This window comes from Mercenaria mercenaria, chromosome 13 (assembly GCF_021730395.1).
Source record: "Mercenaria mercenaria strain notata chromosome 13, MADL_Memer_1, whole genome shotgun sequence".
In the NCBI taxonomy this organism is placed as follows: domain Eukaryota; kingdom Metazoa; phylum Mollusca; class Bivalvia; order Venerida; family Veneridae; genus Mercenaria; species Mercenaria mercenaria.
The window spans coordinates 29039901-29064933 of NC_069373.1; the positions used below are offsets into that span (position 1 = coordinate 29039901).

Genomic DNA, 25033 nt, shown 5'->3' on the forward strand with positions numbered 1-25033 from the left:
ATTATTTGACCTACTGACCTACTTTTTGTGGGCACGTAACCCACTTTCAAACTTGACCTAGATATCATCAAGATGAACATTCTGACCAATTTTTATGGAGATCCATTCACAAGTATGGCCTCTAGAGAGGTCACAAGGTTTTTCTATTTTTAGACCTACTGACCTAGTTTTTGACCGCACATGACCCTGTTTCGAACTTGACCTAGATATCATCAAGATGAACATTCAGACCAACTTTCATACAGATCCCATGAAAAATATGGCCTTTAGAGTGGTCATAAGGTTTTTCTATTATTTGACCTACTGACCTAGTTTTTGAAGGCACGTGAACCACTTTCGAACCTGACCTAGATATCATCAAGATGAACATTCAGACCAACTTTCATATAGATCCCATGAAAAATATGGCCTCTAGAGAGGTCACAAGATTTTTCTATTATTTGACCTACTGACCTAGTTTTTGAAGGCACGTGACCCACTTTCGAACCTGAACTAGATATCATCAAGGTGAACATTCTGACCAATTTTCATGAAGATCTCATGAAATATATGGCCTCTAGAGAGGTCACAAGGTTTTTCTATTTTAAGACCTACTGACCTAGTTTTTGAACGCACGTGACCCAGTTTCGAAACTGACCTAGATATCATCAAGATGAACATTCAGACCAACTTTCATACAGATCCCATAAAAAATATGGCCTTTAGAGAGGTCACAAGGTTTTTCTATTATTTGACCCACTGACCTAGTTTTTGAAGGCACGTGACCCAGTTTCGAACTTGACCTAGATATCATCAAGGTGAACGTTCTGACAAATTTTCATAAAGATCTTGTGAAATATATGGCCTCTAGAGAGGTCACAAGGTTTTTCTATTTTTAGACCTACTGACCTAGTTTTTGATGGCATGTGACCCAGTTTCGAATTTGACCTAGATATCATCAAGGTGAACATTCTGACCAATTTTCATGAAGATCTTGTGAAATATATGGCCTCTAGAGAGGTCACAATGTTTTTCTATTTTTAGACCTACTGACCTAGTTTTTGATGGCATGTGACCCAGTTTCGAATTTGACCTAGATATCATCAAGGTGAACATTCTGACCAATTTTCATGAAGATCTTGTGAAATATATGGCCTCTAGAGAGGTCACAAGGTTTTTCTATTTTTAGACCTACTGACCTAGTTTTTGAAGGGACGTGACCCAGTTTCGAACTTGACCTAGATATCATCAAGATGAACATTCTGACCAACTTTCATAAAGATCCCACAAAAAATGTGACCTCTAGAGTGGTCACAAGCAAAAGTTTACGGACGCACGGACGGACGACGGACGACGGACACCGCACGATCACAAAAGCTCACCTTGTCACTTTGTGACAGGTGAGCTAAAAAATACACGCACGAAAATATATAGGGAAACAATTAAGTGCTAGTTTCCAAGGTAAAGATTAGCCATAGTCAGGCGGTGCACACTACCTCCCTAACCGTTGGTAACGCCTCGCACCGTCCACCATCAAATCCTGACAATGTCAAAGTTATGGTCCAGACAAAGTCGGACTGACGCACACACGCACATACACCGACCCGCCAACAGTGACAACTATATCGAGCTCACTGCAAGCGGGCTCGCCAAAAATAACCAAACAAGAAATGTACACTTTGTCAACAAAATATATTTTATTCATAACAGCTATGATGTAAATTAACAATATTATTGATGCAACAATGTAAATATTCTTGTTATGGCAGAAAGTTTCTTTCTGTAAACAAACGTAACGGTCAATAAAATCCCGTTAGCTAACTTACGTACAACAAAATGAATGAAGGTTTAAAAATACTTCAAACAGAGAGCATGCCATTATACTGAAATTAATTACCATTAATCATAACTATGGAGAAGATGATAATCTTGGTGGATTTCATACTTCTATGACTTTTTTTTATAGAAATGACAAAAATCGTAAGGTGACATCTTTCTGAAATAACAGAATCAATACTAAATTTAAACTTATCACTTTATGGCACAATGATTAAAGCAAACACAGCAAATAAACAAGAGCTGTCTCCATAGGATGACACATGCACCCGATGGCACTTTGAATGAATAGTTATGGCCGATGTTAGAGTTTAGGACCTTTGACCTACGGACCTGGGTCTTGCGCGCGACATGTCGTCTTACTGTTGTACACATTCATGCCCAATAATTTTAAAATCCATGCATGAATGACAAAGATATGGACCGGACACACCCATCAATGCTCTATCATGAAATATGACCTTTAACGTCTAAGTGTGACCTTGACCTTTGAGCTACGGACCTGGGTCTTGCGCGTGACACGTCATCTTACTGTGGTACACATTCATGCAAAGTTATTTGAAAATCGATCCATGGATGACAAAGATATGGACCGGACACGAATGCACTCATACTGAAGAATTGGGCAAAAATCGATTCTATTATCTTTCCTTGTTTATTGAGATCATCGCTATACCTTGTTGTCTCCCTTCGACCGTCTAGCTAAATATCGATCACTACCAGATATTTTTTAGATCGTTATGGTTCGGCTATCTCCGCTTATCGTATCACGGGAGGTGCCGATCACAAATATACTTCTTTGAATAAACTAATAAATTAATAAACGACAATTTTTCACAATGTTGTCAAAAAACTTCTATACTATAATATTTTCACTCTTAGGCGAACATTTACCACGTGTTCTATATATCTATACTTTAATATCGAACAATTAACCTGTATTCAGGAAAAAAATACTGTTAATCAAATACAAGTAAATACTCAATCACTGTCCCATTATCTTATGTATCTAACAACATTTGTACATGAAAATGAAACAATATATTTATTGTGTATTTAAGTCTCGTTCATTAAACATGTTACAATTTTCAAAATGCTCTTACGCAGTCACCGAGAAGATTATTATCTGTGTAATAAAAAGACCTGATCGTCCCTAATCCCCTAATAAAAAGGTGTTGATAAGCAATAAACTTGCAAAAAGCTGTTAATTGGTATTAAACAACTATCGAAAAGCGCTTTAATATGGCTGTTTCAGGGGCTCCGAAAACAATTTACTCAAATGTTGCATTATATAAATTCTTTATAGCATATTTATGGTTAAAACTTAAACTAAGGGGTATATATAAGTATAATTAAACGAATCTTTAAAATACGAGACAGTGGTTTAGAAAGAAATATATATAGTTGCAACGTGCATCATGTCTTATTTTTTTTTTATTTATTAACATGATACGTCAGCATCTTTCTCTGTAACATTTATTTTGCGGTAAGCTTGTAATTCCCAAAAACTATGGTTCACCTTAATATAACTGAAATTATTCCCGCACTATTATTATCACTTAATACTATGTTGTAACAATAATATTTTCTGTATCATCGGCAGCTAAACTTCGAGCGGGTTCCTGCGTTTCCGCACGCATCCGGAAATACCACGAACACGGCAAATAAAGAAATAATACAAAAATAACCAACTTTTAAACGTCTAGGGAAGCAAAAAGACAATAAAATAATTTCAAAATAAAAAAATATATAAAAAGTTTATTGTCTGTAGAATACTTCAATAGGATAATAAATATTCTCAATATATGAATAAAGTGGCTACAGGGAAAAGAATAAGATACGTATCACGGGTTTTTGCTTATTTTATTCAGTAACTATATGCCGTAAACAGAGACTGATAGTGATGTTTTTTAATCGCCAAGGGAAGCATTAATTCTTCATTTTAGATAAATAATTTTTTATATCTTTGTAAAGAGAAAAGAATGACGAACACTTCAATAGGATAATAAATATTGTGTGTTCATTCTAATTAAAACAATATTTGTTTAAACTTTTTTTCCTTCTTTGTTTCTGTTGGAAAATATCAATCAGATAAAAATCGATATCGCACTGCCAGGTGATTTCAAGGGGGATAATTTTACCGATAAGACGGCAAATTTTACCTAATTGTTGATCATGATCATGAAAAATGACATTTAACGTCTAAGTGTGACCTTGACCTTTGAGCTACGGACCTGGGTCTTGCGCGCGACACGTCGTCTTACTGAGGTACACATTCACGCCAAGTTATTTGAAAATCCATCCATGGATGACAAAGATATGGACCGGACACGAAAATTGCGGACAGACCGACAGACTAACAGATTGTTCAAAAACTATATGCCTCCCTTCGGGGGGCAAAAAAATAGTCCCTTTTCTTGTGTTGTGGTTGATATGAAATCTAAGAGGATTTCGATAAAGATTTCTTGTTCAAAATTTCTTTCGCACTTATTTAAACAACATTTTGCTCCAAGTCATTTTGATCTATGTGTAACATTGGGAATATATCATGTTATTATGTGCAGTTAATCAAGATGACATCACAATTAATATATGCAAAAACATATTCATTTGAAATGTTGTTTTAAATTTAAGAATGCCTTAACAGATGAAATGCTTAAAGCTAAACTTTTTTTCTAGACAAAATACAGTTAAAACTTGGTATACCGAATTCAAAAGGATTAAGCGTTTTACCTTATGATAACCAAGAATGATATTTTGTGCATGATAATTTGTGCACATGTTACAGGACTGGGTTTGATAATGTCTTTAAAAAAACATAATTTTAAGATTAGCAAGTTTGAGATATAGAGTTTCCATTCTACTTCAAAAGTTGGCATTCTTTGGTAAGTGTTTGTCATTTCACAATTTTGTAAACAGGATATGTACATAAATATACTACATAACTGGAAACAGAAAGAAGTACTTAGTAAAGTATGTTCTACACTTAATAAAACAATGCATTTCCTTTTTCCATGAAATATAAAGACAGCCTTTATATAATTACTTGAGCAAATAGATCAACAGCAAAATAGCACATGCCATAAAATCTAACACATATACATACTTCAAAACCCCACCAGTCTATTTGTAGAAGATGGAAAGCAGCTGCTATTTCAATAGCTTACCAAGTTGTTTTCAGCTGCAAAGAGTAGTACTTAAAGGTCCATTACTCAGGGAAAGTGAGTTGGCAATTTTTTTCATTGCCAGTGCATAGACTTCTGCAAGACACTAAATAATGAAGAATGGCAGGTCAAAATTTACAGAAGGTCTTTGGAAGTCAAAGAAATGTATGTGTATTATGTTGAAATTTCAATGAATCGACAGAATGACCCCCCCAGGTCTTTTTAACTTTCTTCATACTTCATAGAAAAATAATTGTACATATACTGCGATTTATTTCGAATTTCTACATACCAACTTTCATTTTCCAATAAAATGAATTAGTTTCTGTGCTTTTTAAAAAGAAATAAAATGTTTACTTTCCTTAGTATTGGACCTTTAATAGCTCCCTGTCAATAACAAAACTTGTCTTAAAACTTCAAAAAAAAATCTTATCACAAATCTTTAACAGTATAAAAACTTACACCTCCTTAGTATTTTGTACATTTCTAAAACATTCAAACTACTACATCTAAAAGTTAAAAATCCTTTAAAACATTCACATTACCTAACTTAAAAACCACTAAAATTCTTTTTACTACTATTCTCTTAATCCCAGTCACTTTAGAATGACAGAAATAACAGTTAAATCTTTTTAATGATATACAGTTGAATTTCATTCACTTCAACTTGAATTTCATTCACCCCAACTTTGATAACTTGAACACTCCCTTTGTTCGAACTCGCTGTCGGGTCCTGGAAAAATCCATATAATTGAACAAATTTTACTGGCCCCGGTCTGGTCCCGTTGATTTTGAGTGAATGAAGTTCAACTGTATACCATAAAAACAACTTAAATGCGCCATGTTTATATATCCACTGTTTTGCTAATTTATCTGGCAAACAATACTTTACAACACATTAATAAATATATATACCATTATCACATTCATTTCTTTTCAATAAGGTAGATATATATTTTGTTTGAGTAATACTTTAATGAAGTCTTCAATCATTAAGTTCCAGAATAACTTCAGTCACACTATCACTCTCAATCTCAAATAAATTTACAAGTTTTTTGTTTTTTATAGTTTTTTTTATTCATTTAACAACAGCAACAATAACAACAATAATGCAAACAAACATAATAATATCACAAAACTGTATAACCTATTGGCAATAACAACTATATATAACATAACTGTAACTCAGTTTAGCTTTATCATGATTTAGAATATCCTAACCTTGGAAAAGCGGTAAATTCTCTGCTACGGGAAAAGCGGTAAATTCTCTTCTCTGGGAAAAGCGGTAAATTCTCTGCTCTGGGAAAAGCAGTCAATTCCCCGCTATGGGAAAAGCGGTAAATTCTCTGCTCTGGGAAAAGCGGTAAATTCCCCGCTATGGGAAAAACGGTAAATTCTCGGCTACGGGAAAAGCAGTAAATTCTCTGTTACAATCTAGATTTCACAATACAGTCATTCCTCAATATTTCAAAATACTGAGGTTATTAAAGTTACTGTTATAACCACAATTAAATCCTAAATGTTACAGGCAATAAATCAACCAATTACAAGTGGCCCAGATGGACCTTAGTTGCTCAACTGAAGAGGACCTTGACCATTTGAGTTTTCTTCTGATCAAGTTTGGAGAACAAACAGAAACCAGTTCATTCAAAGTTATTCAAAGTATTTTCTATGTTCTGTGACTACCCAAAAATGCATAACCAATTGATGCATAAATGCATAACCAATTGATCACACTTGATCAAGGTCCAACCAAAGGTGTTACATATCAAGTTTAGTCTCTTAATTGGTTCATAAGAAACTGCTTCAAGACTTTGAATTTCTTCATTTCTAAACTCTGGCGGTATCTTAAGAAGTATCATTTGAACAAACCTTAGAGCAATCCATGGCTGCAAACTACAGACTATGTTCTGTGTAAATCTGAATTGTACTAGTAGTTTCAGAAGAAAGGATGTTTAATTAAAAATGTTGACAAAGCGCAACTGACCATCCACCTATACCGACAGCTCACCCTGAACAAATTAAGGTTAGCTAAAAACATAATCATTACCAAATTTTCCAAAAATTACAAAACAAAAACAAATGAAAAATGATGCTATTTCTTGTGTACTATTTTGTCCTACCTTTTTGTATACTCTGCACTTAATACCACCATGATTAGGCATGACATGTTGTAAAATTGTTACAAATGATGAAACATTGGATTTTTTTAAGCATGCATCATTAAACTCATTCTACAGGAAAACTGAAACAAATGGATTTCAGAATTGAATAGTGTACCTATCTTTTAGCTTTAATAGTGTGTATACTCATTTCTAGAGTACACGATATGTGTCAAAGTCCGATTTGGCTAAGTAGTAAATATAAAATGATAAACTATAATCTCTTTCTGCGTTAGTAATGTTTTATCTAATTTAATTTCACACACTGGATATAAACACTAAATTATTCATTTCCTCTTAACACTTCAAATGCAACTGGTTTCAAATTAAAAACACCTAGTTTCCAACTATGAAGAGATACCCTTAAATAAATAATCAGGCAAACACCTCTGACTGAACAAGAGAAAATTTCATTACTATATATTACTATAATTTTCATGGAGAACTTATTTTCACGGAGGACTAATTTTCATGGAGAACTAGTTTTCACTGAGGACTAATTTTCACGGAGGACCAATTTTCATAGTTTGTGTAGAGTATGTCCTAAAAATTATGTCCCAAAGCAAGTAAAACTCCTACTCATTATATCTTCCAAAATTGAAATCCAGGTATTCATATCCCCACTAATTACCCATTTAGGTCAAACACACAAAATATCCTGCCAATGAAATAAAAAGATTTCGCAGTAAGTGCTGAAGATGGGCTAATTAAGGTAGTTTCCTTCAACAATGTAGAATTTGATTAAACACTAGAATATACTTAAAACATAGGGTCGTATGTGCTTGATTTTTTGGTAGACAGATTTGAAAAAATAGGATGTCACATAAGTTTTCATGAAAATTTATTTTTCGCAAACAGAAAATTTTCTACCATGTAGATTTTAATGAAACTTCTCAGTCGTATATAAATATATGGTCTATAATATGGTGAAATAAAATGTATAGGTCCATGTGCTTGTTTTTTTGAGATATTTTCCCACAAAGTGACTTGCGCAGTTCCTGCTTGATTTTAAGGTATTATCTGTAATAATTTAACGTGTTTAAGATTTTAATATCATATTTTGTCTTTAGAATGATAGCAAAGATTGCCATTTTCATAAATTTACTCACAGGTTGCCATTAACTCATATAATGACTTTTGTTTCCATATGCCATGTCCAGGAGGTATTCTACAATTATGGATAAATGAGGTTAAGCCATCATTTCTAATGTTTCCAACATGCAGAACTATCTTAAACAATGTAACAACTTTGTCCTTGTAAGCATTCTTTAAACTGCCATTCAGGTAATGCTAACATAATTTTAACCCCTAGTCAAATATTAAGTACAGTTAAGGGCAAAAACAATGAGGTACTAATCCTTTCAAAAATATTTTAACAACTTATACAAATTATTATTCTTCAAACACAAACAACGTAGCACAACAGAAACAGAAAATAGTTTTTCCCAGGGTTCCCACACTTTTACCTCTATGAAATTTAAGGACTTTTCCAGGACCTTGTTGCGATTTTCAAGGACGTACGACATATAGGGTTGTACGTTCCCGTCAATGTTTCTTGATTCAGTGTGAAAATATAAGAACAAGAGGGCCATGATGGCCCGATATTGCTTAAAAGTTTCTACTTAATAAATACAGGCTCTGCAAATTTTCTTTTTTTCATTTTGTTTCCTTACTGTCCTCAAGCTTTTGTTTCTCAAGGAAACTATGAATTATTTCTTGTCTAGCATGTTGTGAAGACTTAATCAACTCCTTCATAATAACTACAGCTCTGGTGCCATCTACATGATTTATATATCTTTGATACAATTCTAGCAATTAAATTATTTTCAGTCAAGTTGATGTTTGATCACTGAACTATAAATCACGATTTTCACAATTATTCTCAAAAAAAATCGGAATTTCACAGGGCTTCTTAAAAATCGACACAAAAATGACTGAATGCCTAGAATTACTGTTTAAATATTCAAGCATAGCTACCTATATAGGTTGACCAACCACAAAAACATCAGTATTTCCGAAAAAGGAAATCCATGTCCGCCATTTTGAATCATGAATTACTTCCCTTAGCGAAACTGGATAATTCCCGGCATTTTCACGTACTCTCGCCAAATTCCCAGTATTTTCACGGCCGGGAGTCAATTTTTGAAATTCATGGACTTTTCCTCTTTTCCCGGATAGCGTGGGAACCCTGTTTTCCAATAATAGTGACATTTCAAAATAAAGTCAATGTTCTATATCTGTTAATAAATTTTGCCTTTTTTTCCAGATGGGTTTTTACGACGCACTAACACAGTACAGGTTATATGGTGCCAAACAGGACAAAATATTTTGGAGTCACATCTCATTTACATCAAAATAAAAATATGAGGTATGGAATCAAAACTACCTGGTGGAATCACAGAGTTACAGCAGAACCAAGTGTTCAAACCTTATTAGTTGCGTTTTACGTTAATAAAAGTATATGACAGTGGTTCCAATTCTTTTCATACACAGAATAGCCCCAGAACCACATGGAGCACCTTTTGTTTTCAAAACAACACTATCTAATGAAATGCTATGGTGTACAAATATATATTAGCACCATATCAAGGTAAAATCACAACTACCTCCATGTGTTAAACAAATATTAGACCCAAATTAATATTTTGAAAATATGAACAATTACTTCATGGTATCTATGTAACATAAAATTAACACGTTTGTGTATTAAACAATACTGTAAGTTATATTTAAAATGGTACACACCTAGCACCTGTATAACCAAGCATAGTATAGTGTGTACATGAACAAAAAACTGGAAGTTTTTTTAACAAATGACTGTTACACATTTAACTGTGAATTTAGCTCTACAAACAGTCTATATATTTAGTAAAGTTAAATTCATTTGAAGCCGACATTGTACATTTAAACTTAGTATCTAAAAACAAAACTATTTAAATAAAAAAAATGTGCATTGGATATCTTTAAACATACAGCTAATATCTGCATGAACATGTATGTAACATGCATGATGAATATATACGTATCCATGTGATGACATACAAGAATATATGTGTAATATATTTATTATATATGATGAAAATGTATTTACAGTATGTGATGAAATAGTATGTAACATATGTGATGAAAATGTATTTATGGTATGTAATGAAATAGTATGTAACATATGTGATGAATATTAATTCATATCAAAACATCTATTAAATAGAATATATTGAGCTATTACAAATACTTTGTTCTTTGAATAACACACTATTATATACTGGTACTACACATTCTATAAAGCATTTTTAGTCTTTACATAGCTATGTTATCTTATGTACTACTTTTCACTGTTTCTGGCTCTGGGTTCGGACTGTTCTCTGACGGACAACCAGATGGACATCTACTATCGCTACCTTCTGAAGACAAACTCTGCACCCCTGATTCATTTCCCTTAATATCAGTTCCTATGCTTTTCATGTATATCAATGGTCCACTGAAGTTCACCGGAATGCTGATTGGATGAAACACCCTAGGCCCTTCTTGCGTTGCTTTTGCAAAAAAGTCATATCCAACATTTGATGGATGGATTGACAATGGTATGTAATGTGTTCCCGCCGGATGTAATACAAATCCTGGTAAGTACAAAGAGGGTTTCATCTCGTCCCCTGTACCACTTGATTCTCCATTAGAGCTGTTATTATTGGAACTGTCTGAATTTGGGTACTGAGACGAGATGCTGCTTGGACACCTTGAGCGAACATGGCGGAACTTACGCTTCATCTTCTCGCATCTCTTTTGATTTTCTCTGGAGCTTATGGATGATGAATCACTTGGACTTATTATCTTCGGAGTGGTTTCCTCAGAAAACCTCTTTGTGATATTATGCTTGAACTTATATACACTACTGTCATTTCTATCAGACCCTGTGTCCATACTTGTTTGACTAGTAGAATTATTCAGCGTAGAAACTGGCTCTAGTGGGATTTTATATAAGCCACTTCCTTGGACAGAGTATTTCATACTTGAGTCAGTCACATTTGAGACATTTGAACCTGGGCCAGTAGAAAGACCTGAATCTTCAACATTTTTGGAGTTGTATTTGCTCGCAAGTAATGTCCAGAGGTGCTTATCTCTTTTCAAATGTTCCTGTGTAATTTGTTGTGCACTGGCAAAAGATTCGAAACTCGGGAACGAGCTCTGGGAACCTGTATTTTCACTTTGAGGTGCAGGTTGTTGCAGTGTATTAATCTGGGCAGGATTTTGTGGCAGATTTGGATAATGCTGCACTGGCGGGCTTGTACCTCCAGGTTCAAGAACAATGGGTTGAGCACTGTGCACCGAGTGGATATCTTCCTCAACATGTCGATACTGCTCCTCTTTCGCTGCCTGACTCAATGACTCATCTACAATAAAAGAATTGGATAATCTATCTGTTTTGGCCTTTTAAAAAAATACAAACTTCATAAGGCTGCGTTAAGGTCGAAAATTGCAGTTTTTAATTAATTAAAGGGCAATAACTCTTGGCATACAAATCTGATTTTCAAAAGAATTGCTGGATAGCAGCCATAAGTAAATACAAACATACACACCAAATATCAACTCAAGCTGACAAATCATCACCAAGAACTCTGTCAGTAAATTAAGAATTCTGTCAGTAAATTTTCAGAGAACACCCCTTTGAATAATAAATGGTACTGCCTATATTGAATGACAGACCAGTCCATTTTAGAAATTTAGCAGGGTAAAGGTTAATAATGGAATTGCGAACAGGTTAAATGATCTTTGTTTGAAACTTTGATAATTCAGTCACACAGATTAGGTTATACAAAATATAAACTACAATGAACAAACAGTTAAAATGAATGACATTGTGTTACCATTCATTATCCGAAATTTCTCGCCCGCTTGTTCTAGGTGTGACATCATCCTGCTGCAGAGTTGATCGTGGGCGTCCCAGCCCTCCACTTCAACTAAGAACCTCATCACCTCATCCTGGCATTCTTTGAACCCCAAAAAGCGGTCAGGTAGGCTTGATTTTAACCCTTTAAAAAACAATGAGATATTTCAGATCATTTATAGTTCTTTTTTGACTATTAACAACTTAGCAATGCTCCAACTCATATTTTTGCCAAGATTACTTTCAGTTTCATTTTGTAAACATTTGCTAGTTTGAGTAACTTAAGAAAAACAGTAACAATGGTAACATAACTGGCATTTACTTATCTCCTATATACTGACAGGAAAGCATTTACTTACCTCCTATATAATGGCAAGCAAGCATTTACTTACCTTCTATATAATGGTAAGCAAGCAATTACTAACCTCCTATATAATGACAGGAAAGCATTTACTCACCTCCTATATACTGGCGTGCAAGCATTTTCTTACCTCCTCATATATTGTGAGGAAAAAAATTACTTACCGGTATTTCATTGCTTATTGGCTGGCTATCATTTACTTACTTCTTTGTTTAATGCAAGGAAACCATCTACTTACAATTACTTACATTATTGTTTATTAGTGGCAATTATTCACTTACCTCCTTGTGTATTAGCAGCAACTATTCCCTTACCTCCTTGTTTATAAGCAGCAACCATCTACTTACCTCAGTGTTAATTAAAAGTATTCTTTTACCTCCTTGTTTATTAGTGGCAACTTTTCACTTATCTTCTTGTTTAGTAGCAGCAACTTTTTACTTACTCCCTTATTGATTAGCAGCAACCATCCATCTATCTCATTGTTTATTAAAGGCAACTATTACCTCCTTGTTGATAAGCGGCAACTATCTACTTACCTCATTGATTATAAGAGGCAATTATCCTCTTACCTCCTTGTTTATTAGTGGCAACTTTTCACTTATCTTCTAGTTTATTAGCAGCAACTATCTACATACTTCCTTGTTTATTAGAAGTAACCATCTACTTACCTCACTGTTTATTAGGGATGGGAACGAATACTGAAATCAATATTCGAATATTCGGTTTGCCATATTCGAATATATTCGAATATTCGGTTTGTTTTAATGGAAGCTTTCAATTCTTATTAAGTGATTGGCATATACACAACGTATTCATTTGTTTACAGCGTGGATCATCGTACGTAATAAGGCCAAAAAATGTTTGCTTCGGGTAACCCGATCCTGATTAGCAAAACCCGCCGATCCTAGCATTTTATTTCACGATTCTGTCAGTATAATCATGAACATATTTAACTAATTTAGTGTTTTAGTTTCAAAATAATACAAAAAATCAAAACGATTATAATTTAGACCGTCGCAATTTTATCTAAAAATAGCAGGTCGCCCCATTTAAACACGTGACGCGCTGTTGTATTACCGCCGCCATCTTGAAAATTTTTAATCGTCGTGTAAAAAGCAAGTAAGGCAAACTTCAACATGAACTTATGCATCAGTCATATGTTATCTTGATTTTATTATAAAGTATTTCAAAAGTTAATTCGAATACGGCCGATTGCGGATGAAAACCGATTCTGCGGATGCTCTGAAACGTCGTACAAAATATTGCGAAAAGATCGGCAATATCTACAAGTTTGGTATTGTTTCCGAAAAAAAAAATTCTACAGCTTGTTACATAAAACAGGCGCCAATAAAAATGAACAAACGATATAAAGATATCACATTTACGCCTAATACAAACTGTTAATCCGTAGCGATGACCCCAGGTAATTATGTATTGCAATTTTCTTGTTAATTGGACATCTTTTGACATGAATCTGACACATTGACGCCTGTTGCAAACTGTTAATCCGTAACGATGGCCCCTGCCAATTATGCATTGCTATTTTCTTGTTAATTGGACATCTTTTGATACTCGTTAAACAAACATGACATGGTTTTATTCTGTAGAATTAGCATGCTCATATTGCCCAAAATCAATGATACTTATTTTGAGCAAAAATATACAATAATTTACGAATATTCGAATTTGGTTTTCATATTCGAATATTCGACCGGTTTCCGAATATTCGAATATTCGAATATTCGTTCCCATCCCTACTGTTTATTAATGGCTACTATTCACATACCTCTGGTTATTAGTGGCAACTTTTCACTTACCTCCTTGTTTATTAGCAGCAACTATCTACATACTTCCTTGTTTATTAGAAGTAACCATCTACTTACTCCACTGTTTATTAATGGCTACTATTCACATACCTCTGGTTATTAGTGGCAACTTTTCACTTATCTCCTAGTTTATTAGCAGCAACTATCTACATACTTCCTTGTTTATTAGAAGTAACCATCTACTTACCTCACTGTTTATTAATGGCTACTATTCACATACCTCTGGTTATTAGTGGCAACTTTTCACTTACCTCCTTGTTTATTACTCAACTGCAACTTTTCACTTATATACTTATTAGTTGAAAGTATTGACTTACCTCCCTGTTTATTGGCAATGTTTGTCAGATTTTTGATGTGCCTTATGGCCATCTCAATAATCTCTGTTTTCTCGATCCGACCTTGACCCTGCAAAGTAAAGGCCAAACGTAAAGATGAAGATTAAACTCTTTGTCAGCATTCTAAATTGTTATTTACAAAATGGTTACAAGCAACTTAATAATAGTTCTTTAATTAATGATAAATAAAACAGTAATCTACTTTAACTACATACCAGAACTCGAACATTTTTTAAAATTTAATATCAGCAAATTATAACGTGCTATATATTAATGTTAGTATAAGAAATAAAGAAGTGTTAAAGTGTTAGCTCAACATTGAAACAGAAGAAAAATAACACTCTATCCTGTATAAACAAAAATTAAATCCGTTGATGAGATCTGATGAAAAGAAGATTATACCAGATTATCCGATGGCAGAATATATTTTACAAACCCAAGCATATCGGTGAAGGCCCATGTGATATTTTTTGCGTATTTAAAGTACCTGCGACTATAAGCTAGCTGAAGTATATATATGATGATTAGGGGTCATGGCAGTAAAAACAAGGAACAAATTGTGAAGAAAAACAGACAAAAAATTCAGAAATCATATAGACTTTTTACCTACATCTTATCACTTTTTAAAAAAGATTGATCTATGAAACAGAAAATATTGAAATTTGAAAGTATGATTTCTAAACCTTTTGTACATAACAAAAAGTAAAAAAAAAAATCAATTTGAATTGTTCTGAATGTGAACCGAACATTTCAGGGCATCTGTGAAAAACATGAACATAACAGGTACATCTACTTTTGACATAGGGTTGATCACATCATGTGTTAACTTTGGTGTAAAATGTCAAGTTAGAACAAACTTACTATGGAGTCAACTAATCACAATGCAACAAGAATACATAAAACTAAAACAAATCTTCCAAGCTTCCAGCCAGGCTAGCTATTCAAGTCTAAACGTTAAAATGTAACATGCCTTAATATTCCTATACAACTACCAAGAACTCAAAACAATTTCTTAAGACTGACATTAGTCTGACTCTCTGATAATCAAATAAATAATCAGAATGAAAATGGACACTTTTTTCAGGATATTGGCCAATTAGAAAAATGTTTCTTTTGAGTATTTCTTTCTGACAAAATTTGTGCCAAAAATGAATGCTAAGTCATTAAAATATGGCTAATAATGTACTATTTAACCAAACTACAATTCTAATTGATGCAAAAATAAAATTGTACCCTTATATTTGGCCAGAGTTTGCCTTAATCTGATAGGGTAGGGGTTGGTAATTTCAAAGAACAGGTTTGGTCCTTATATAATTAACTTACTGATATATATAATAAAGCTGCGAGTGAAATAAAAGTTTTCATCATAGCACTTTACATCTAGGAAGTATCACTTTAGACAAAAAGAACTAAAAATATCAGAATTCACCAGTTTTACAGGTTTCTCTTTAAAGATGCACAGTGATCCCAACTTTTTTCTTTCTGTTTTGAAACATATTTATGTCATTAAAGCAGCAAAATTTTTTTAAAATCTTAACAAAAGAAAGTCTTTTGCAGATTTAAGTATGTTTCTCCATTGAAAAATAGTGGGTGGGGTAATTACTTCAACATGTAAAAATGAAACAGATTTGTTAGTGACATTTTTAGAGGTAAAGTCTGGCTTAAGGTAGTTCTGCATGTCTGATAAATCACATGTAATGGCATAAAATGATTTATCTGGATAAATGTAAAATAAAACCTGGACTTATTATACGGAAATGAAAATTGTTCTTTGAATTTAAATGGCAACCAGTGAGTAAATTTATGTGTGTCAGAGGTACAAACTAGCAAAAAATCAAACACAAAACCCTATCTTTTTTATATGCCAAATTTTCTAAGTATATTCTGAAATTTAAAAAACAACAACAGAGTTTTAAATCAAATTCTACATCGTAGAAAAAATTTTGTTCCAAACGTGCTGAACTGCCTTCATCTAAGAATTCCAATTGTTTGTCATATCTAAATTCTAAAAAAAAATTTCAGCCAGCTTGTAAGATCAGATCTGCTAGAAAATCATGTCAAAACATGTGACAAGAATTTACATCAATCCTTGTTAACCCCAGTCAACAAACACTCATTGTTTTTTTTATGAGTAATCATCAAAGAATCACCTATTCAGCGGTTCTTTAACACTAGGTAATAGTTTCATGGCAATATATGTGACAGGGATTACACCAATAAGTTTACAATTTACAAGAGAATAGGATTGCATGGCGTGCTATAGATGCAGTCACATGTCACACCATGTGTGTCACATGATCAATATATTAAGAATCACGCTTATGAACAGTCTCCTCAAGAACAAAATAAAACTCACATGGCTTGAATGCCTGAATTCGTTATTGTTTCATTCACAGACAATAATCCAATTGGTAATTCAAATCTAAAATTTCCATTGCAAAACAAATTGTAAAGCTTCATATTAGAGAGAAATAATTATTGGGAGAAAATTGACCCGAGTTATTTCCATTTGATATTCTGAATGAATTTCCACTAATTTACCTCTTTAAATTCAAGAAATAGGATACAATTTGTCTCACAGATAACAAGAGCTGTCCATAAGACAGCCAAGCTCGACTATTCGAAATATTGTCACAGAAGCAGGAAATTATTACCCAAAACGTTAAATATCAAAAGAGTTCTAAGATCGAAAGGGGACATAATTTGACCAAAATGCATATCAGAGTTATGGGACTTGATGCTATCAACTAGTTTTATAACCCCGAAGAAACATGTTAAGTTTCAATTCAATATCTGCATTAGTTTTGGAGATAGTAACTTGCATGTAAACTTTAACCAGAATTTTCTAAATCCAAAAGGGGGCATAATTTGCTCAAAATACATGTTAAGAGTTATGGAACTTGATCCAGTGAGGTTGGTAATTGACCTAGAAAAAGAATAAATAAGTTTCAAAGCTATATGCCTTTTGGTAATAGCTGTATGTACTTGCACGCAAAACTTTAACCAGAATTTTGTACCGGTAAGTCCAAAAGGGGGCATAATTTGCAATAGTAACTTGCATGTAAAACTTTAACCAGGATTTTCTAAGTCCAAAAGGGGGCATAATTTGGCCAAAATACATGTCAGAGTTATGGGACTTGACCCAGTGAGGTAGGTAATTGATCTAGAAAAAGAAAAAATAAGTTTCAAATTTATATGCCTTTTAGTAATAGCTGTATGTACTTGCACGCAAAACTTTAACCAGAATTTTTTAAGTCCAAAAGGGGACATAATTTGGCCAAAAAGATACTGACTGAATGGCGAACAGTGTAGATCTTGATCAGACTGCATGGAGGGATGGGTCCAAGCAGTGAAATTTAAATTCAAATTTAAATTTCATTTCCAATGAAACAGCAGTAACACAATATTTTCAGTGTATTGTGGAGGACTGGCCAGGAAACACGTAAATAAAAACGAATAACTACCTTCACTTAACAAACTGGCATCACAAAATGGAACCTTTAACTAGCAAAATTGAATAGAAAAAACTCAAAGTGCCATAACTTAATTGGCATACTACACCAGAAGTTTACTACAGAGAGAAAATAGTCCACTAAAGTGCAATTATAACTTTGAATATTTCCCCAGAAGTTAACTAGATAGAAAAAACACTCCATTGAAGTGCACAAATAACTTGGCATATTACACCGTGAGTTAACTACAGAGAAAAAACACTCCACTGAAGTGCACAAACACTCCACTGAAGTGCATAAATAACTTGGCATATTACACCGTGAGTTAACACCTGATGTGCTTGCTTCTATCAAAAGTAAATTAACCTGTCATAGACTATTCTTCCGAGAGGCTGACATCATGTACTTTGGCATTATCATGCTTTTTTGATACATACATAATTGTTAATTCAAAGCAATCTTATATTACATTAAATGTGTTTTACTTCAAAAGTAACTTTATCTAGAACAGAATGGTGCGTTCTAAACTGTAAAACCATTTATCCACTTAGTAGCAATCAGTTATACAAAGAAGTTTTAATGTGAAAAAATTTGCCAATTTACAAAATGTTGTCACCTCTCTCGTAGGAAGTGTGCGGCTACATTGTCATTTTGTATGATCAGAGATGCTGCTATCATGATGACCCAAATACAAAATTCTCACAGTAAAATTACTGAAAGGTTACTATATGTAACTGCTGAAGAAAAGTCACTTTTTACTGTTAACATGGGCCATTTAAAGTAGTATTTAAGATACCTTCGCATATACAGACAAATATTCTGCTAAGGAAATGAGAGCCAAATATTTATATCCAATATTTATCATTTCAGACCTTGGACAACTGTCCGATTTGTTCTACAAGAAACCAGACAAATAACAACTCATTTATATTCTTAAGAAGTGTCTAAAACAGTTTTTAATTTTTTTGTTTTGCTTGCAACCTGTTTGCAAAGACTCGCTAATTTCAAAATAAAATTGATAAAATTAATCAAAGGTATCCTACTATCTTAAATAAGCTTAATATTTCTTACATATATACACCATAATTCATGGATTTAAAACATTCTAGCAGCATCTTTAATTAGAAAAAATGCAAAACAGTCTAGTTTAAGACTTGTCATTTTGGCATTCCATTTTATTCTTGTACCTGTTATAATTCAAGTATATCTAGTTAAACATCATTAAACAATATCATATTGACCAAAATGAGAAAAAAAAAGGTTTTCAAAATTATTTTGAAAATACTTGAATTAAAGCAGATAATAACATAAAAGGGTGTAAAGGTAGACAGTTGTATTATGTACTAGGCAAAGAATAACGGATACACCTATTTTAGTTGTAAGGTAGTATCAAGAGCAAAGCGAAGAAGCACAATACAACTCTTCAACTTAACCACCCTTTCAATGTACCTGTGAACATCTTTTTTCACATGTCATAAAAATTTCTTTAAATGTTTCATTTTCTTTCTTTTTCAGTTACATGAAGCAGGTACTTTTAAAAGTTCAATTTTGCTCATAATGTGCATATAGCAAGCACTGTGGATTATATCTGCTATACATGTAAGACTGTAAAATCATTATAATTTGTGGAATACGTACACAATCCTTAAGTTAGATTAAATGTGTAAAGGCATTTCCATGCTATGGGATTTAACAATTTACCAGCAATTGTTTTTTTTATAAGTTTCTAATCAGGTCTTAAAAATCAAACTAATTTTCCTGTAAGTTTTGCTAAAAAATTCCAGCCAGAATGGGACCTGTTCTTTAATTAAATCATATGCTAGGACCAAAATTACTTTTTGAGAAGACAGTTTTCATTTGTAAGTCTCTGAAATCTTCACAATTACTAGCCTAGGTTTGTCTAAAAATGATATTGAAATAAAACTGCTTCATTACATTTAAAAGAACTGCAAAAGATAGCAGGCTTCTCTCTATTTTTCTTATTATGTCCATCAACCAAACTTTTTGAGGAGGCAGACAATAGCTAAAAATCTTAATAGGGAACAAATATAATGATTTTACAGCTAATGCGCAGTGTTACAACCAGTTTCAATTCTGCCAGTCGCGATTAGGCCATGTATGTTCAAATAATCCAACTTGACAAATAATTTTTCTCTAGTTTTGCCAGTTTTATATCCATAGTGATACTTATGAATCAAAGTCTTTAAATAAGAGTACAAACTCTACAGAAACATGAAAAAGGATAGTCTGCAAAGACAGTTCCAATAACTGGACTGTCAACAAATACCTTTTCATTTAAGCGTTTCTGTGAAATAAATTTCAGACCAATTTTATTTTTTTTTTGTGATAACTGAATTGAATTTAGCCAATAGAATAATTGTATTTACTTCCATTCATTTTTTTCTCCAATCATTAATTTAATATGGCTCTTTTTCTATATATGATGCTACAACATTTTCAAAAGCTGCAGGTGTGCCAAGAAGAACACTATCCTGCTGCATTAAATTTCAAAGATGTGGCTTCCAAGCAACTAAATTAAATTATTCATAACTGTGAAATCATATTTGTGTGGAACTTATTCTCATGGATTTCATGGTCAAGTCAATCCACAAAATTCAATCCCAATGCACATGTAAGATTCCCATTATTCCGCATCACTTTTCCATTTTTTGCCAAATCTACAAAATTTCGTGCCCAGATTTCACAGTATTTGTGATACTTTTTAAATGACAGTATTTAACTCCACTTTCTAGTATAGACATTCTGTCACTGGCTTTGACATAAATGACAGCTCAGGAATCACTGAAGCCAATCAAATAAGAAAGCCAGGTAACAAAATAAACCCATAAATGACTTTTATACATGGCCTAATTCTCAGCTGTGTATTAAAAACAACCAAATGTAAAGTTAGAATTAATGTTTCCAAATCAGTGTTAGTACTGTGATAAAAGATGTTTCAGCATGACAGAAAGAGTACCTGTTTTAAGTAGTTTGTAGGTATCAGTCTACTTAAATCTGCCAAACAGTTGTTCATCCGGTCTCTACGCCTTTTTTCTATTATTCTGTGTGACATGGGGTCCTGTAAAAAAAAAAATCATTCCAAATGTGTTTAGAAACTGAGTAAAGTGTGTGCAAAGACACATCAGATTCTGTTTGAGGATTTCTCATCAACTTAATTTCCAAAAAAGTTCAAAAGCATTTTATCATGGGGTGAAAAAAATAAAGGGGTGTGAACTTAATTGTCAAGAGCTCATACTAGTCATAGGCTGAACCCTTACTGGGCCGCATCCCAACTGACACCAAGATCAGGTTTCAAAAGTGATTCAAAATTAGATTCAAATATATATATTTCAAATCTGTACTAAAAAATCAAAATTCGGTTCAGTTTCATAATTTTCTAATTCGTAATTTGAGCAAGAGAGCCGAGATGACTCTAATTCACTGCAATGACAAAGAGGAAGATAGCATATAGCCTAAAAAAAGTCCTTCATTTTATCAAAATAATATCTAAATTACTTATATCTAAAAGCACTAAAGTAGAATAATTTTGAAAAAAGAAATTTAAAAAAATCGTTCAAAGTGCAAAGGTCAGAGTACATGACTGTATGATAAAATTTTATTGCTTTTTATAACAATGTGAGAAAAAATATGGCAGATAAAAAGCTTCTGATTTTATCTATCATGTGCACTCTGACATTTAACTACACATTAATTACCTGAATCACAGTGGACATAATAGATCAATTAAAAGACTGCACAACAAATTAAACTACAGTACTATGTTATTAAGTGCATCATAAGCTTCAGAATGATACAGGGTCTGACAAGTTAAAAACAATTATGCTACCTTCTCCCTCCAGTGAGAGTAACAACTTACCCTGATAGTTTTTGGTTTCTTCACAAATGCAAGATCAAACTCATCTCCAGGTGAAGTGGAAAAGTTGAGTGATCTGAAACAGACAAACACTTAGCAGTTAAGAAAATGACAGATCAGTGCCGGACTATTCATTTATGAAACCAAGTTTCTTAAGGTTAAGGAGAATATCATCAAATCACAGAAATATTTGGTTAACATCATTTTTTACCAATATTCTACCTGTCCAGTACACGTTTACCATAATGTCCTGCAGGACTGGATACTTAAAATATATTGCAAAAAGTTGTCCCCCTTTAATAATGCCATTTGTAAGGAAATAAAAATAAACAAATGCTGAAAAATAGATGTAAAACCTTAGGCTATGTGAAATTCCAGCACTGGGACATTATCACAAATGTATCAAAATGAGAATATCTGACTGTTCTGAAAATGGTGTTTTTAAAGGCACTGAACTGTCTGAAAGTGTTGCACCTCTAAGAATTGCTTTGCAGTGTAATTATAATACACGTTTAATAAATTATGCTGTTCAATTTTCATGTAAATCAATTTGCATCTAAACTCCAAACAATGATTTTATTCAACGACATATCAGTGTTTGGGATTATTACTATTTCTTAAACATTCTGACTGCTATGATGATAATCAGCATGATAACGATCATCAACCGCAAATAGTTCTTGAGTCTATCTATCTTCTGACTGAAGTAAAAGCCTCTTTCAAGTGTTCTAAATATGGGGTGCATGCCAACTTGTTAGTAAAGGTGAAAAAGAATTGTAAAAAGCTGATGGTCCAATATCAGCGAAAGTTTCATTGATGTTATTGTAAACTTTATGCTATTTATAACAATAAAGGAGAAGGTTTATTGTCAATACGTTAGTGAATCAATGCTTTAGGTCCTTCCAAGTTTCTCCCAGTAAAAGAAGTCAGTTTTTTAGGATAACCCACCAAACTCTCCACAGTGACATTATTTTGTTCCTCATTTTAACCCTTACCATGCTGGACACAATTGATTCTGCCATGCAGTCTGATCATGATCTGCACTGTTTGCTATTCAGTCAGTATCTTTTTGTTAAGCACCATTAATGGTACTGTCCAAACTGAAAGGTGGACAAGTTCATTATAGATATTTAGCAGGGTAAGGGTTAAATAATATGGGAGGGATAGAACGCAAGCCTATGTACAGCGTATTACTCACCTGTACCTACACAACTCCCTCAGCCTCAACTTGATTGAGCCATTGATCTGATATTTCTAACTGCAACAGTGACCTCTAAAATCCTTTTATTCATTGCAACAACTTCATGCAGGTTGTGCTCCCCTCCCCCACACCCCAACCTACCCAAGAGAAATTTTTCTTGAGCACATAATTATAAACAATCACTGCTTAAACACACCTTCTCCAACAACATCCACTCTAGCCTTACTGACATAATTTGGCTTATCAGGATGACTTATTTTATGATAGATCTGATATTTAGTTGTCATCCCTCTAAGTTTAACAGGACAGCGACAGACAAAAGTTATAACAGTAAACACTGTCACAAAACATACTATTGTCATTTACTAAACTGTAGACATTATATGTATGCCTCTTTCTCGTAATTCCGAGCCTTCTCATTGAACCGAGCCTTTGGAAAATTTGCACTTGCAGGTATTTCCTGTTTCTAAATTTTATGTATGTTGTAAAAAATCATATGACAGATAAACAAAAGTAAAAAGAAAATAGAATTACTTGCATTAAAATAGAAATATACACAACAGAAAATTTTGGCACAAAATTTGCTTATAAATCTAAAATCATTGGGGTAATATATAACCTTCTTACAGAAAACAGAAAGCACTTATTTTAAAACTTTTTTGTCCACTAACACAATAATATATCTGTTCTTAATTTTAACAAAGAACTTTTTCAAAAAAGCCTTAATGTTTCAGAGCTAGTACAAATGATTGCAAGTCTCGGTTTTAACCAGAAAGAATTTGGCTGTTTCAGAGGGTTAGGGTCATCATGTGAAAACCTAGATTATTCATTTACAAAAATCCTTAGAATTTTTCTTCATGGGGATTTTATAAGTTTAGATGTTGGAGTACCAAACTATAGCAAAAACTCTTTTGAAACTTAAATCTTCTACTGACCAGCACTGAAAAAACGGCTTAGGGGCTCGGAATAACGAGAAAAGGGCATATATCATTTTGGCTCATTGACTGGAGAGGTACATTGACTGGAGAGGGTAAATTCCCATAAAAACTGTAAATGTCAAAATAAAAACTGTTTCTGAAAAAGTTACTACCACTTCTTTATTCCTTAGGATCGTTTATTTAAGCCACGCCACAAGAAAACCAACATAGTGCATTTGCGACCAGCATGGATCTAGACCAGCCTGCGCATCCATGCAGTCTGGTAAGGATCCATGCTGTTCGCTTTCAAAGCCTATTGCAATTTGAGAAACTGTTAGCGACCAGCATGGATCCTGACCAGACTGTGCGGATGCGCAGGCTGGTCTGGATCCATGCTGGTCGCAAACGCACTATGTTGGTTTTCTCGTGGCGCGGCTCATTTATTTATTCTTTTAGATTTATGTTTTATTTTTTCAGAGCATCTATCTTTATTCTCAACTGCGCTTTCAACGATAAGGCACGACATGGCTGCAGATTTTTGACTCCACTGTTGGACCAGTTGTTCACACGATGCACGTGCACAGACGTTATAATTCACATTAATTGGCCTGTTGGCTACGACAATTTGCCATGGGCTATTTCCTGTTTGCAGTGGACTACAGTGGTCAGAGCTATACTGTACTTACTCAAAGTCATGAAGTGTTCCATGTGCAATTAAGTTTCAATAAAAGTAATATAATTTTAACGAACCGCTCGTCCGGTACCAGTATCTGGGGTGCTGTGGTCGGCCTCTCTGGCAGTTTCACTGAATTATCCTCGAATTCCATCACTGTTATTTCAGAATTCATATTGAATACAATTTCCAATTTTCACTATGTTATCATTGCAGTCCCAATATTGAAATGACAATTCTAAACAAATCAGTTCACTTCTTAAGCATTTATTACCGTACACGCTTTGGCTCACGTGCAGCTTTTTTCTAAACAACTGTCTGAACTGACATTTAATTATAGGTCTACACTAGTCACGCGTATGAAAGCATGG

The 25033-nt window shown here is 33.5% G+C and overlaps 1 protein-coding gene across 1 annotated transcript; it reads right to left on the reverse strand.

Moving 5' to 3' along the window:
- Positions 1 to 1652: 1652 nt before the first annotated feature.
- On the reverse strand, positions 1653 to 25033 carry LOC123529109 (uncharacterized). Its single transcript, XM_045309316.2, has 6 exons — positions 24740 to 25033; positions 21875 to 21947; positions 20975 to 21076; positions 14528 to 14615; positions 12004 to 12168; positions 1653 to 11529 (listed from the first exon to the last, which is right to left on the reverse strand). Exons 1-6 carry the CDS (start codon positions 24835 to 24837, stop codon positions 10457 to 10459), a joined length of 1599 nt encoding a protein of 532 aa, XP_045165251.1. The 5' UTR covers positions 24838 to 25033; the 3' UTR covers positions 1653 to 10456.